At 42.6% G+C, this 17,301-nt stretch overlaps 1 protein-coding gene across 1 annotated transcript in view; it reads right to left on the reverse strand.

Annotated features, from left to right (window-relative positions):
• gtpbp4 (GTP binding protein 4) overlaps positions 1–17,301 on the reverse strand; it is a 71,498-nt gene that overhangs the window by 38,122 nt on the left and 16,075 nt on the right. Inside the window, exons 2-6 of the mRNA XM_060905960.1 lie at positions 15,940–16,110; positions 15,683–15,786; positions 15,435–15,571; positions 14,269–14,369; positions 11,235–11,327 (exon numbers count right to left, since the gene is read on the reverse strand). Coding sequence (XP_060761943.1) covers positions 11,235–11,327; positions 14,269–14,369; positions 15,435–15,571; positions 15,683–15,786; positions 15,940–16,110 — 606 coding nt within the window. The remainder of the gene's footprint in view (positions 1–11,234; positions 11,328–14,268; positions 14,370–15,434; positions 15,572–15,682; positions 15,787–15,939; positions 16,111–17,301) is intronic.

Here is a 17,301-nt window from a genome sequence, read left to right on the forward strand (position 1 = left end):
CCTTCAAAAAACTGGACTGGTTTTCACAGAGAAACAATGGTGGAGTAAAGCTGTAATGATAAAACGTCACTGTGATGTCCTGAAGAAATGCACACCATCTCTTTGGTTTTTTTAAAATGACCTAATGAGACTCAGGTGAGAGGGCAGGTAGTTTTGGTGGTGAAGAAATGCTATTGAACTTGACTGCAGTTACAACCCTGAATTATCCAAGAGAACTACCGTATTTTTCGGACTACAAGTCGCACTTTTTTTTTTTCATGGTTCGGCTGGCCATGCGGCTTAAGGCCAATTTATGCTGACAACCCAGTCCTCGCAGATGGCGCCGCAGATAGCGTCTGCGTAGCCCCCCCACCTTCGCAGACGCTCTGCGCGCACCTCCCAAAAATTGTGACCACCGCAGAAGCCTCGCAGACAGCGTCGCAGACAAGAGGGCTCTGATTGGTCCACTCTACATCCACTGTACACGCACTTCCGCTTCCCTACTTTCCCGGTTTGTTTTGTTTTCACGACCGCCATTTTTAAAAACACGAACGAAGATGGAGCAGCACGAAGAGTGGTTGATCGAGGAAGTACGTACATCTATACGACTCCAGTTCTAGTCATTATAAGTAACCGGAGGATAAACACTCCATAAACCACACCCACCAACTACTCCTAGCGATTTCGCGACTTCGCGCCCCCTTACGTTGTGGCAGTGAATAACATCGTGCACGCCTATTACTCCCCGCTCAATGATCAATTACAACTGTCTGCGAAAAGCTATCTGTGAAAGCCTTGTCGCAAGAGCATGCAGAGGCCTTTATACTCCGGTGCGACGTATATGGGTTTTTTTTTCACCGCGGAATAACTGGAGCTGATGCCTAGTCTGACGACAGCCACGCAGAAGAGGAGGAAACGGCGCTTCGTCTGCCGCTGGAGTTGGCAGAGTTGTTCAGAAGCGACACCGAGGATTTGCTGATTTGGAGTGAAATCGTCAGCTTGATAAACTTGATTGACCTGTGTTTTATTATTAAATGATAGGCCTATAGTTATTTAAATAAGTTATGTAATGATTTTAGGCCTATAGGCTATTGAATAACTTGATGTTACGGTACATATTCAGCCAGTTTTTCTCTGGGCTATCATAAATGATTTTGTTTTGCATTTTTAAAAATAACTCTCCTTCCAAGATGAACTTTATTCTTCGTCTCTGATGTTATGGTGTTAATGGTCTGAATAACGTTTAATGTTTTTATCTGATATGACGTTAACTGACAGGCGCACTTTCTGCCTGTTTTTTTCTCTGATCGGTTGTTGTTGGTTTTTTTTCACTAGACGGTTGTTTTTACTACCGTACCTGTCTTTGGAGATGATATACCTATAGCCTACTTGGCCTCTGATTTGATGAAATAAAATTCGACAAAAATGAAGAATGACACTCCGCGATGATGACTACAGCTTTAATAACAAAGATGAAAGAGCCATGGGGCGATAATAAGCCCTACCGGTAAAAATATTCTAAAAGCAAACTGATTAATGCATCAGTAATAGGCTACTAATATTAGTTATAATAATAATAATAATAATAATAATATAGGCTATTAGTAATAACGATAGTGATAGTATTAAAGATAGTAGTAGATATTTAAAATAATCAGACTAGGCTACTTACAGGGCAAAGGGCGCGTTATCACTGCTCAGCTGTTCGTTTATTAAATAAACAATGCAGTCGCGCAGTAACCACGCGCCGCTTATCAGATAGAATCACAGATTCTATGGATAGAATAACCCTTCAAAAAAGTGCGACTTGTAGTCCGGTGCGACGTATATATGTTTTCTCGTCTTCATAATGCATTTTTTGGCTGATGCGACTTAAACTCCGGAGTGACGTATAGTCCGGAAAATATGGTAGTTTGTTAATTTTGTTGGAATCCAACAACCACAATCTCAACTGAACGAGAAGACATTATTGGGGTATGTCTCTCACGCACGCAACAATCAGTACGGTCAAGGCTTTCGCCGAGGGAAATGTTAATAGACCTGTCAGCTGCTGCCCAGGTAAGCTAACCACATCACTGTGCCTCTAGTCCTAGAAACCAGTTCCAGCTATATCTTTTCCTTTCCTCATTTCCTTTATACACATTTCAGGTTAGGACTAGTATTGATGACCACTGACCCTTAAACTTAACTAGTCCGTAACAATAGGCAAATCCGAGCGAGGAAAAAAAAAATCAGAAGTGCTCTATAAGGTTTGTAATGTGAACAAAGTCTGAGAGATTCAGGCTTTCTGGGATGCTCTTTTCATACCAATCATTTTACTGACCTGTTGCCAATTAACCTAATTAGTTGTGAGATGTTCCACCAAAGACACATTTTTCTGCAACTCAGCAATGTTCCTGTAGAATTCTGAATTAATTTTGCCCAACATCAAAAGTAATGGGGCGGCACGGTGGTGTAGTGGTTAGCGCTGTCGCCTCACAGCAAGACGGTCCAGGTTCAAGCCCCATGGCCGGCAAGGGCCTTTCTGTGTGGAGTTTACATGTTCTCCCCGTGTCCGCGTGGGTTTCCTCCGGGTGCTCCGGTTTCCCCCACAGTCCAAAGACATGCAGGTTAAGTTAACTGGTGACTCTAAATTGACCGTAGGTGTGAATGTGAGTGTGAATGGTTGTCTGTGTCTATGTGTCAGCCCTGTGATGACCTGGCGACTTGTCCAGGGTGTACCCTGCCTTTCGCCCATAGTCAGCTGGGATAGGCTCCAGCTCGCCTGCGACCCTGTAGAACAGGATAAAGCGGCTAGAGATAATGAGAATGAGATCAAGAGTAACACCAAAAAGATTAGTGAACCTGTTCCAGAAGCAGCCACGCAAGCCCAAACCATGGCACTACCTCAAACAAGGTTGACTTATGAGCTTGTATGTTTTTGATTATGAGCAGATCATTTCTTTCTCCAAACTTTGGCCTTTCCATAACTTAGAAATTAATCTTGTTTACAGAACTTTTGTAGCTCATCTCTGTATCTCTCTACAAATTCCAATCTGCCCTTCCAATTCTCTCTGTTGATGAATGGTTTCCAATATTTCTACACACTCGCCCTGTGGAGGGTGCTGGTGATGTCACTGACTTGTTTTTGGGTTTTTCATAATGTTCCTACTGAAGTTTCTTGGCCAACCTGTTCCATGTCTGGTTAACAAACCACTGGTTGCTTTCTTTTTCAGGACATTCCAAATTGTATTGGCTATGCCCAAATGTTATCGATTTTCCACCTTTCCTCAGCTTCAAAATGGCTTACCTTTCTCCCATTCATAACTCTTTGTTCATGATGGTTTATCGTTTTTAACAACAAATGCTGTCACGGCCCGGTAGGGTGGCCATGGGATCTCTCCCATGCAGAGGTGCAGAGCTCCACCAGGGCACCAGGGGTCCCTCTGTAGTTTCGTTTAATAGGTGGAGTTGGACGAGGAAGCCAGGCTGGCTGCTGGTTGGTCGACACCAAGGGCCCGGTGGAGGCTGACTGTTTCAAAATGGATGGCTGCCAGTCTACCCTCCCTCTCTCCCGACGCTAGCGTTTCGCTCGGTGCCTGCTGGATTGCAGGCCTAACGCTGGCCAGGGCGTAGCTCTGCTTCTTTAGTTTGTTTGTGTTTTTGTTTGTAGATCTACAATTCTGTAAATATAGTATTTTTATAAATAAATTATATTTGTTATACCGCAACTCCCGTGTATCTTCCAAATCTTGTCCAGTACAAAGTTAGACTGTGACAAATGGGGGCTCGATAGTTTAAGAATCCGGCCTAGACATTAGTGTCAATGTTTGTTTCAGTAGCCTGGATTTATGAATGACTCTACGTGGCGTGACGTCAGCCGTAGTGCGTAGAGTCTGTTTAGTAGTAGAAGTATAGTTTGTTTGGGACATGCTGCTAGCTACGTTTGTTTGGAAGATGACAGCATGGGTAAGTGTTGCGCGTAGCTTGTTTATGTTGTGAATTGGTTAATGCTGCCGTTTGTAGGGATTTCTTTTGTCCCGGTAGCCTGTTTTGATATAATGAGCTTTGTTGCGAGATATATTTGAGTAATGCTACTTGTTAGTACAATGTGTTTGTGTATGTCAGTAGCCTGTTTAAAAAGCTGTAGTAGTATGCAATGCTACCTGTTATGGGATAGTTTATTCCATAGTCTGTTAACAGTAAGAGCTGTGGTACAGGGGTATGATTCGATTGTTTGTAACCTGTGAATGTTTCTTCTAGGTGAGCTTTCCCGTTATTTTAATGGTGCTAGCTTAGCCTGCTGCTTGCTGCATTGGGCCTATCTGTGTATTGCAGTGTTTTCTCCCTGTTAGGTTAGGGGCGGATTCCCTTTGGAGTTCGTCCTGGGGGGTTTGTAGTGTGGTGTTATCGGTGGTTGGAGCAGTTGTCTCGGGAGCACAGCCGATGCTGCGGGTGAGTCGCTAATTATTAGTTGCTTGCCGAGCATACGTATTCAGTGTTAATACCCGCCGCCGAGCACCTGAAGAGTTAGGGGGAAGTTTAATTAGTTTTTTTGGTTAGGTAGTTAGAGGGGGCAAACACAGCAACCTGCTGGCCTGTGTGGGGGTTTAGCAGCGTGTTGTAAGAGCATCATTCTGTAGCATAGTTTTAACGTTGCACAGCTTTAGTTAAATCATGGAACCAACTAAGAATGTTAATGATTTCTTGGCTGCGCCATCTGTGGAATTATTAAATGTGTGTTCACATGAAGAGGTTGTAGCACTCGCTGGACATTATAAAATTGATGTGGGTGATAAGCGTATGACTGAAAACATGAAGCGCATTCTAAGGGAGGCGCTCAATCTGAAGCGAGAAGATCTCGAAGAGTCAACTTCACAGGCAGCTGCTAGAGATTTGGATAGTATGGGGCAAGGAAATGCCGCAGAGTCCAGTTCACAGGCTGGAGCTTTGGATAGTTCGGGAGGGCTGTCTTATGAGGAGCGCAAAACATTGTTGGAATTGGAGGTGGAAATCAGGCAGAATGAGGTAAAGAGACTGGAGATAGAGGAACGAATGCGCCATCTAGCCATACAGGGTGGGGCTGGTCAAGGAGTTGTACGTTCCTTTGATGTTTCAGGTAATATGAAGTTAGTTCCTCAGTTTTCTGATCGAGATCCAGACACCTTTTTTTCCACTGTTTGAGCATATGGCAGACAATAGGGGATGGTCTGATGCTGAATGCACATTGTTGTTGCAAAGTACTTTGACTAGAAAAGCTCAAGAGGCTTATTGTGCGCTCTCAGTCGCTGAAAGCAGAGTTTATGCATCAGTTAAGGCAGCTGTTTTAAAGGCCTATGAATTGATTCCAGAAGCTTATCGATTAAGGCCCTGTTTACATTATTTCGAATCAGCGGATCATTAGATTAACGTTTTTAAAACGATTCGCGTACACACAGCAACGCCAATACACGATTCGCGTGCACACAGCAACGCCAATACACGGATACGCTAATCACATGACTAATTAGACGGCACGTCACATGATCCCAGTGCATATCGGGCATGCGCAAGTCACTCACCACTTGCAAGTGGAAGGATGGCAAGCGAACACCTTCTCCAGCAGATAAACACACCTGGCTGTGATGTTCATGTTCTCACTGAGTTTAAGCACCTGAAGGAGGTTGAAATGTGTAAATAAACCTCAGTGCGGCTCAGCGCTTCCTCCTGCGCTCCAAATCACTCCGCCCTGAACAGCAAGTGCCCTCTGGAGGGTGCGCACTCCGGCCCTGCGCAGCTCACAGAGCGCGCGAGTGAAACGCACGAGCAGTGATTCGGGACTGAGCCGCTGTGTGTGAGATCCCAACGCCAGCGAATCAGGAAGGTGGATGTCACAGTGACGTTGTCCAATGACGACGTCAGCTAGAGCTCAGCACAGCGTATCCGCGTATCCTCAATGTTTACACAGCACCGGACCAGACACGAACTGGATTGAATACGTGGGCTCTGGCGGATTCCCGTTTCCCGGCGTTTTAATGTGAATGGACAGTGCATCCGCGAAGAAAACGAGACAGATACGGTCTAATGTAAACTTGGCCTAAAATTTAGGACTTGGAAGCGGTCTGAAAAGCAGACTCACATGGAGTTTGCTAGGGAATTAACAAAACACTTTAATAGGTGGCGCTCATCTCTTGAAGTTACTGATTATGGAGCGTTGTGTGATCTGGTTGTCTTGGAGCAATTTAAGAACACTTTACCTAGTTGTATAGCCACATATGTCAGTGAACATCAAGTGAAAACTGCCTCTGAAGCTGCCCAGTTGGCTGATGAATACACTTTGGTGCATCGTGAGCGTGAGTATAAAACCCAGGGTGCCTTTAAAGGAGATCCTACTAGATCTTTCTCTTTTAAAGAAGGTGAGTTTAAAAGCTGTTCCAGTCCGTTTTCCCCTGTAAACAATCGTGTGGAGGAAGTAACATCATCTGGTAAGCATAATGACCATAAGTCTGTTCAGAGTTTTTATGACCGCAATAAAATATGCAATTATTGCAAAAATAGAGGACATTATAAGTCAGATTGTCCGAAGAAAGGTAAAGCAATGAATGCATTAGCTGCCCAGGCAAAACCTGTTATGGCTGCTGCCCCTATGGAAGCCCCAGTAGCTCCAACTAATGTTGGAGTTATTAATGTGAAGTCAGACTCTTCTCATTCATGTCCTTGTGCTTCTCTCTGTGCCTCTCCCTGTGTTTCTTCTCAGGAGCTGGTGAGTGTTGGCCCAGAAGGTCCAGATTTTTCCGCTTTTGTGTCTGAAGGCTTTGTATCATTGGTGGCGGGTGGTGCACGAGTCCCGGTAAAGATTCTTCGGGATACAGGTTCATTCGACTCTTTTGTGGTGGGTTCTGTCTTACCATTTTCTCAGTGTTCAGATACTGGGGATAGAATACTGATATGTGGTATAGGGTTGAATGTGTTACCTGTGCCTGTACACAGGCTGATGCTGGACTGTGGGTTTGTTAAAGGGGAAGTCACTATGGGTGTTCGCCCTGCTTTGCTGGTTCAGGGTGTTCATGGTCTGTTGGGGAACCAGTTGGCTGGTAGCCAGGTGTTTGCCCATTTGCCATCTTTGGTGGTAGCTGCTACTCCTCTTTCCAATAGGCCTGATGAAGACGCTCAGTCTTTTTCGGAGGTTTTTTCAGCATATGCGGTTACCCGTGCCATGGCTGGAGCCAAGTCTGAATTAGAGGCTGATGACCCTGTTGACGAATTGAATGTGTCTCATGTGTCTGTTTCTAGCTCATTGTTTGGCTCCCGCAGTGAATTGGCATCTGAACAAAGAGCTGATCCAACAATTAGTGAGTTTTGATCGAGTTCTGTCTAAGGGTGATGTGGATAGTGCTAGCAGGGGGTATTTATTGCAGGATGGGCTTTTGGTGAGAAAATGGGTGCCGCATGGACAAGATTTTCTTGGTGAGGCTGTGTTTCAGATTGTGGTCCCTCAGAAGTTTCGGGAGGAAGTTCTGCATACATCTCACGATCAGTCTGGGCATATGGGTGTCCGGAAAACCTACGAGAATATGCTGAGGTATTTCTTTTGGCCCCATCTGAAACGTGATGTGTCTGCCTATATTAAGACTTGCCATACCTGCCAGGTGACAGGGAAACCTAATCAGACTATTAGTCCAGCTCCCCTATCACCTATTCCAGCTATAGCTCAACCATTTGAATATCTGATCATTGACTGTGTCGGACAAATACCTACTTCTAACTCAGGTTGTAAGTATTTGCTTACAGTAATGTGTCAGGCCACCAGATACCCTGCTGCATATCCTCTGCGGGTCATTAAGACCAAGTTGGTGGTTAAGGCCCTAACGCAGTTCATATCTATCTTTGGTATTCCGAAGGTTATACAGAGCGACCGTGGGTCAAACTTCTCCTCGAAGATGTTCTCTCAGGTGCTGCAGCAGCTTCGTGTTCAACAGAGTCAGTCTTCTGCATATCATGCGGAGAGTCAAGGCGCTTTAGAGCGTTTTCACCAGACGTTAAAGTCTCTGTTATGTAGCTGTTGTGTTCAACTAGGGGAAGACTGGGAGGAGGGGTTACCCTGGCTCTTGTTAGCCGCGAGGGAGGTTGTGCAAGAGAGTACGGGTTTCAGTCCGAACGACTTAGTCTTTGGCCACACTGTACGTGGGCCGTTGGCCTTACTTGCTGATTCTGTGGCACTCCCTGAGCCTCCTCAGAACATTATCGATTATGTGAATGGTTTCAGGCACCGTTTATTCTTGGCTGGGGAAAAAGCTCGGAAGCTGTTGACCTCCTTCCAGGTCAAGATGAAACGTCTATATGACAGGAAAGTGGAGGTACGTGAGTTTAGTCCTGGTGATCAGGTCCTTGCCCTGCTTCCTGTTGTGAATTCCCCGTTTCAGGCAAAATTTTTTGGACCCTTGACTGTTCTTCGCAAGTTGTCTGATTTAAATTATTTGGTGGAGACTCCAGGTCGTAGGCGTAAGAATCAAGTGTCCCATGTGAATCTACTAAAACCCTATTTTTCTTGGGAGGCACATTCTTCTGTGGCAGGGGAGGGTGTGCAGCCTAGTGCTAGTCCTGCACTCACGGTGAATATGGTGAGAGAGTATTTGGCTGGTGAGGTGGTGGGATTAGATGATGGGGTGATGGCTCCGGATGAATGTAGATTACGGGGTCGACTTAAGAACTCTAAGACCCTGTCTTGTCTTGATTCTGCCTTCGGGTACTTGTCTCCTGAGTGCTCAGCTGAGCTGTGTGCTCTAATTAGGGAATATCCATGTTTGTTTAATGATGTCCCTTCTCGCACTACACTTATAGAGCATGACATCGATGTTGGGGAGGCAAAGCCTATCCGGCAACGCTTCTACAGAGTGTCAGAGCAAAAGCGTCAGGTAATGGAGTCTGAGGTGAAGTATATGCTTGATAATGGCATTGCTCAGCAGTCATCATCTGGTTGGGCTTCTCCCTGTTTAATTGTGGATAAAGCTGACAAAAGTCCGAGGTTCTGTACAGACTATCGGAAAGTTAACAGTGTGACGAAGCCAGATGCCTATCCGTTGCCGCGGATCGAAGATTGCGTAGACCGTGTTGGGTCCGCTGTCTTCGTCAGCAAGTTTGACTTGCTGAAAGGCTATTGGCAGGTCCCCTTGACTCCCCGTGCGAGAGAGATATCTTCATTTTTAACTCCTTTTGGTTTATTCTCTTACTCAGTTATGAGTTTTGTACTTCGGAACGCTCCGGCAATGTTTCAACGTTTGATGAACGCCGTTGTCGGAGGCATAGAGGGCTGTTCAGTGTACCTGGACGATGTGGTGGTCCATAGTAACACCTGGGAAAACCATGTCGTCCAGATTCGTCAACTTTTTGACCGCTTGCGTGATGCCAATCTGACAGTCAACTTGGCAAAGTGTGAGTTTGCCAAGGCGACTGTCTCATATCTGGGTAAGCAAGTTGGCCAAGGCCAGGTTCAACCGGTACAGGAGAAGGTTGCTGCGATAGGGCAATACCCTGTCCCAGCGACCAAGAAAGATCTGATGTGTTTTCTGGGTCTGGTAGGGTACTACCGCAGTTTTTGTAGGAATTTTTCTGCAGTGGTGGCACCCCTGACAGACCTGTTAAAGGCAAAAGCTAAATATATCTGGTCAACTTCTTGCCAACAGGCATTCGACAATGTTAAAAGTCTCCTCTGTGCTGCCCCTGTCCTTGCAGCTCCACATGTGGATCGCCCCTTTGAACTGCAGGTGGACGCCAGTGACCGTGGAGCAGGTGCGGTGCTGGTTCAATCTGATGATAATGGGGTGCAGCGTCCTGAGAGTTACTTCTCAAGGAAATTTAACAGCCATCAGTTAAACTACTCTGTAATTGAGAAGGAGGCGCTGGCACTGGTGTGGTCACTGCAGCACTTTGAAGTGTACGTAGACTCTGCTGCTCCTTTGGTGGTCTATACAGACCATAATCCACTGGTTTTCCTTAATTCATTGTCCTGTCCAAATCGTAGACTGATGAGATGGTTTTTGTTCTTGCAGTCATATTGTTTAGAGATTCACCACATTAAGGGAAAGGATAACATTGTGGCTGACGCCTTATCATGGGCGGCTTGCCAGTGACTGCTGGTGTGTCTATGATAACTCTGTGGTGGTTCTCCCTTGTCTATTCTGCGCTCTGTCTTCCACTCTTAAACCGCTCCTCTAGGTACCAGGGGTTGCTGGGTTGATAGATGGAGGTGGTAGTTAGACATGGGTGAGTCTCCAAAATTGGGTGGGTCATAGCACGCGTCCATACATACAGTCATACAGATACATGCACCCTGTACCGTACATATTGTACATAAGTAGCATTGCACAATAATGATTGAATTATTGCGGTGGTGGTTGGGTTTCACTGTGATTTGTTAGACTATATTATTGAGTATTGTATTGCTTCGTGGTGGTTTTGTTTTGTTATTTAACCTGAATTCTGCTGTTTTCGTGGTACCCCGTGTTGTGCTTCCTGGTGTGAGCTCTGCCCTTATGGAGGGGGGTGTCACGGCCCGGTAGGGTGGCCGTGGGATCTCTCCCATGCAGAGGTGCAGAGCTCCACCAGGGCACCAGGGGTCCCTCTGTAGTTTCGTTTAATAGGTGGAGTTGGACGAGGAAGCCAGGCTGGCTGCTGGTTGGTCGACACCAAGGGCCCGGTGGAGGCTGACTGTTTCAAAATGGATGGCTGCCAGTCTACCCTCCCTCTCTCCCGATGCTGGCATTTCGCTCGGTGTCTGCTGGATTGCAGGCCTAACGCTGGCCAGGGCATAGCTCTGCTTCTTTAGTTTGTTTGTGTTTTTGTTTGTAGATCTACAATTCTGTAAATATAGTATTTTATAAATAAATTATATTTGTTATACCGCAACTCCCGTGTATCTTCCAAATCTTGTCCAGTACAAAGTTAGACTGTGACAATGCAGTCTTCAGGGCTCAAACAAAGAGTAGACATTCAGAGTTATTTATTGTTTAAACAGTCAATCTAACAGGGCACACCTGGGCAATAAGAAACACCCGTCAGTGACGTTTTCTGATATTTTTGATCACTTGCAAAATAGGTGGGTTCAAACAAAAGATGCCATGTTCAAAGTTGTTTAACACATTGAGAAATTGTAATCTATTGTCTCATATGCATCTTTCAATCTCAAACCCAGATGTCTTCAGTGTATAGCAAAAAACAAAAGGATTGCCCTTACTGTTCTGAAACTTTGAGAGGACTGTATTTGTTTAAAAGTAACTCTGTAAAAAGATTACACTCACCTGCCAGCGCAAGTACTTATAGTCCATGTGACCCACAAACAGAGATTTAGTGGTGAAAGCATATGGCTGCACTTCCACATCTGCACGCGTGACCTACATGCATAAGCACATACGTTATAGCACCAAAAAATAAATAAAATAAAAAATTTAAACAAAAACACACACACACACACACACACACACACACACACACACACACACACACACACCTTAACTTCACACATAGGCTTAGCTAGCAGGCTGTCCAGCAGTGTTTTACACAGCCAATTCTAAAAAACACAGCCATAAATTCCCCAAACACAGCCTATAAATTTTTTATACTAACCCGTGCTAAAACAACAAAATTTCACAAAATTTGGGTTATGAAGTAATTTTGTGCATTTCTGTGGACATTTTTGTCGATGGTCAGCAGTTTCCTGGGGCGTGCCCGGCACACGTGCTTTCCATATATGGAAGTTAAATCAAGAAAATCAAATTTACAGCCAAAAATGTAGCGTTCTTGGTCAGACTTCAAAACGAGGCTTGAATGGAGGCAAAATACTATGAGTTTTAAGAGCATCATTGGCAAAGCTCGGCAGGTATAGAATGAGTAGGTCATGTATTTGGATAAATATCTTCACGAGTTTATCATACAAGTATGATAAACATATTGACAAACTTTACACTTTCCTATGTTGCCCACTGGCAAATATGGTTTTTAAATGACTTAAATTAGATGAAACATAAAACCTGTCACCTTCCTCAGTCACACTGGACTCTGCCTGCTGAGAGCCCACTTCCGCATTCATAAAAGCCTTCACATGGTAACAGCATGATGATCACTTTCACTCTTTCGGTTGGGTTCTCTTTCGCCAAGATTTACATTATCTTAAATAATACTTTCATAAACTACCACCATTACTGAATTTTTCTCTAATGTTTACAGTATTTACATGTCAAGTAACTAGTAACTACAGGAAAATTTCCTTTCATTTGTAACTTAATTTCACTTATTTTTAACTCCTGTTTATTGCACTTAACAGAATCAAAATGATTCCTAACATTTTGTGATGTAACATTTGCATTATGGATATTTCGTAAAATCAAAACTTGTTAAAGGTATCTATTATTTTTAGTTGTATACATTTCATAATATTAATCTTCAGAGTTGGCTGAATCTCATTTGTTATCCTTGTTGTATATAGTAAAGATGTATTCTGTGTAATAGGACTTGATTGCAGCAATTTGTATTTTTTTGTCTTAAGTGCACTAGAAATTATAAATTAAAAAGTTTCTGCTTTTATTGCAGGAATTTTTGAAGATTTTATTGATAATTACAGTGATTTGTAAAGTTCTGGTTAATGAATAAGAAACTAAATTTAAACTTATAACATTTTATTAAGTTAGTAAATAAAATGTGTTAATGCCTAATAAAATATAATTTACTCTTAATTAATGCCTTGTCATTTCTTTTTAAGGCTCAATTGCAGCTCCAGAAGGTCACCAGATTGTACCAAAAAATATGAAATCTTCAAAATTTGCCCCCCTGAGAAGTTTTATTGCTTTTATGAAAAATATGCTCATTTTGAATTTGATGTCAGCAACACATTTCAGAAAAGTTGGGACGAGGCAACAAAAGACTGAAAAAATTGTGTAATGCTTTAAAAAAAAAAAAAAAAAAAAAAAACACAACTAATTTAGTTAGTTGGCAACAGGTCAGTAACATGATTAGGTATAAACAGAGCATCCCAGAGAGGCTGAGTCTTTCAGAAGTAAAGATGGGGAGGGGTTCACCATTGTGTGAAAGACTGAGTGGGCAAACAGAGAAACAATTTAAGAATAATGTTCCTCAATGAAAAATTCCAAAGAATTTGGGGATAATCTTTGGTACATAATATAATTAAAAGATTCAGAGAATCTGGAGAAATCTCTATGCAAGAGACAAGGCTGAAAATTGGCATTAGATGCCTGTGATCTTCAGGCCCTCAGGCAACACTGCATTAAAAGCAGACACGTGTCTGCAGTGTAAATCACTGTATGGGCTCAGAAACATTTCAGAAAACCACTGTCTGTGAAAACAGTTCATTATTGCACCCACCAATGCAAGTTAAAGCCATATATAAACAATATCCAGAAACACTGCCACCTTCTCTGGGCCTGAACTCTTTTACAATAGACTGAGGCAAAGTGGAAAATTGTCCCAAGGTCTGATGAATCAAAAGTAGAAATTCTTTGCAGAAGTCATGGACACCACGTTCTTGTATTAAAGAAGAGAGGGACCATCCAGCTTACCAGTGCACAGTTCAAAAGCCAGCAGCTGTGATGGTATGAGGGTGCATTAGTGCACATGACATGGGTAGCTTGTACATCTGGGAAGGCATCATTACTGCTGAATGATATATACACATTTCAGAGCAATATGCTGCCATCCAGACAAAATCTTTTTGCCTTCCTTCTTTCAGTAAAACAATGCCAAACCACTTTCTGCACATACTAAAACTGCATGGCTCCATAGTAAAAGAGTCCAGGTGCTAAACTGGCCTGCCTGCAGTCCAGACCTGTCTCCCATTTAAAACACTTGATGCATTATGAAGTGCAAAATATGATAAAGGAGACCCCAAACTATTGAGCAACTGGAATTGTATATCAGGCAAGAATGGGACAACATTTCTCTTTCAGAACTACAACTGGCCTCCTCAGTTCCTGAACGTTTACAGAGGGTTATTAAAAGTAGAGGTGGTGCAACACAGTGGTAAACATACCCCTGTCCCAAATTTTTTGAAACGTGTTGCTGACAAATTCAAAATGAGCATTTTTTTTTTCAAAAAACAATAAAATTTCTCAGTTTAAACATTTGATAATGTTGTACCCTTTCAAATGTCATATTTATAGGTAAATTATAGTTAACTGAAGCAACCCTAATTTATATGCTCATTAATTTTTTGTCCATACACCTCCACAAAATCTCTCTCAAAGTTATTTTAACACTGAAATATTTTACACCATTATACCTGGATAAATAGCATACTTAAAGAATATTCATTCCTTCACACACCTTGTTGATGAAGCTGGACTTGCCAACATTGGGGTACCCACAGAGCAAAAGAGTTCTGGTGTTTGGGTCGATTGTGGGCAGACGAGAAAGATGCTGACGAACTAAAATAGCAAGTGCATTAATTGCATTTATTTCATTTAAAACGATGAAATCTAAATAATAGATACATGAATAAAAATTTCAAAAGGTATTGACTGCAAAGTCATCTGAAATTTAGTTTTTTTGTTGTTGTTGTTTGTTTTTTAATTGTGCATGGAATTTTCCTATGTCCCGCAAGAACAAGATCATGTGGACAAGATGTGATTCATGTGCCGAGGGTCACTTTCCTCCGTTTTGGGACCGAATATCCTACCTCTTGAGGTAAACAATATGGCCCCACGGAAACAGTCGAACACAAGGAGCTTTAACTAATTAGCATAATTATGGAACTAAGTCACAACAAGATGGCGACACGTGGAAAACATCATGACTCTGCATCGACCTTGGAGAGTTTTGAGTCGCAGAGATATAATTTGTGGTTGACATCCATGAATAGATCTGTAAAACAAAAGACAAGTACATCTTCTCCGTTACCAGTTTTGTGTTATGGTTTCTTTCTCTGCAAGATCAAAACATTAGGTGTATAACTCCATACTCACTTCCACGGAGTCGAGCCCATGCATTCTAAGGCTAAGCTAGCTAAGCACTAGCTAGAATGATGTAGCTATCAGTCCAGAAAAATGATGTCATCTAACCTTGCTGTATCTTGCAGTTGCATTCACTAGGCAGGCTTTCCTTTTTATTTTCCCCTGACAGGAAAATGGAGTCCGACATGTTTGACCATGCAAACTTGTTTTGGTTAAAAGGAGGTCAAACATGCCCCACAGTGATCACATGATATTGTTGCTCACTTGCTTCTGCAATCTCCAGAATCGTACAATGCAGGACACAATTTATCTTGGCAAAGCATTTGCACACAGGACACACAGTGTGTGCAACAGCAACACATCTCAAAACTCCAACAACAATAGAAATGGAACATTTTTGTCCAGAATTCAACTTTGCAGTCAAAACCTTTAAAATGATTATGTGAAAACCACTGATGGCCTTTACATAATCATTTTGCACAGCCAGTTTCCACTCTGTCTTAGCAGGTTAGAAAATGAGCTGAGAGTCAGTGTGTGTACCTTGTTCGAGATATTCCAGACTCTGTTTCTGCCTCTTCAAGATGGTGCACATGCGTCCGAGTGCTGCTCTCTTTAACTGCTTGCAGCGATACAGCGAGTCACCATACTTCATCAGACGCACATAGTCTTTGGCGACACTACACACAAACACATTCTACATAATTTCTCTGTCATTCCAGAATCCTTCCATGAATACAATAAAGAATATGAAACAAAAGAAATGTGATCTGGGGGGGGGGCATTCTTACTTATCAATCAGGTTCTTGGCAATGTTGATCTGACCCAGAGCAAGTTTATAATGATCCTTATCATACAACACATTCATCAGATCGGCATAAAAAGGGTGAATATCCTAGAAGAATTAAAAAAAGAAAAAGGCAAAAAAAAAAATGGAGGGGGAACAGAAAGAAAATTAAATAAAGAAACTGTCATAGAAAGACTATTAACAACATCCCATGTACACAAGTAAACACACCAAATAATAAGCTTCAACTATGCAACTCACATCCAGCTTGGGGAAGTCCATGATAATCTGTGAGAGACGGTCGTGGTAGTTCTGTTGTGTGAACTTAACCTTGCGCATGTAGAAGTGGCGAATGCGATGAATCTGATAATGCTTGTGAATCACGGTAGGGGTTTTGCGCTGGGTTTTGGACAACGTCAGGTCAATGAAGTCCTGAAGGAACAAAAAGGAAACAGTGTGTTAGGTTCACAGGCTGATTGTTTTTAGGCTTTATGGTTACTTGTATATTAAACTCATTCCTCTGGTGCCCAACAAACTACACAAAAATTAAAAATATGACCTCGGTGGACAGCATTCTAAAACTTAAAAGCTATTTAAAAATCAAGCTTATTAATGATACATGCATAATTCCAGGTTAAGAAAGTTCTCTCCCTATATTACAGCACCAATCAAAAGTTTGGACGCACCAACTCGTGTACAAGGTTTTTCTGTATTTTGACCATTTTCTACATTGTAGACAAATACTGAAGACATCAAAACTATGAAATATAGAACATATATGGAATTATGCAGTAAACAAAAGTTTTTTTTAAAAAGTTTAATATTTTAGATTCTTCAAAGTAGCCACTGTTTGTCTTGACAGCTTTGCACACTACAGGGGCCTTTCACAGGTCATCGTAACTGCAGATTTATGTGGCCATATTGCTGGGCATGCTGGTTGTTGTCAAACACAAAGCTCAAGTGTACACAAGCAATTGTAAACCCAATTCAGCAAACACTAAACAGATAAACCTGTAGAAGTTACATCTACGTAAAAGAACAATGCCAGAGACCTGTAGTGCTTTTGGATGTAATAACATACATGGAGAGAAGCCTTGTTTAAGTTTTTCACTGCTTCTCGGCAAAACCAGAAAGATGAGATAAATGGCGAGTTGCAGTTAAAGGGCTGATGACACGAACATGACTCTATGCAATTTCTTAAATAAACTATACAACATGGCAAACATGTTAGATTTCTGTTATAATTACGTGAAAAGAAGCTGTGGTTACGCAAATATCCAACTTTTAATTGCACAGCGCAAGAAAACTGGGTCCGTGGCTCGCGGCCATGTTGTGACGTCAGCAGGAGAACACGCTGCGGTTCACTGGCTGTTCTACTCATAGACATCCTATGGTTCTACTCTGGTTCTACTCAATGGAAATGGCGCATGAAAACGCCGGTGAACTCTCTAGTGCTAGCTCTTCCTCTTCTGGGAGTCTAGAATTGTGTTGATCTCTTCTGAATAGAATCTATGATAGCCTACCCTCTTTACCCTTTGCCTCTTGTTGCTAGGCGGCAGTTACATGAAAGCCGCAAGCTTTCACAAGCAAATACATGACTGATATCACGCCGACTTTATGATT

Source organism: Neoarius graeffei, chromosome 23, assembly GCF_027579695.1.
Source record: "Neoarius graeffei isolate fNeoGra1 chromosome 23, fNeoGra1.pri, whole genome shotgun sequence".
Classification (NCBI taxonomy): domain Eukaryota; kingdom Metazoa; phylum Chordata; class Actinopteri; order Siluriformes; family Ariidae; genus Neoarius; species Neoarius graeffei.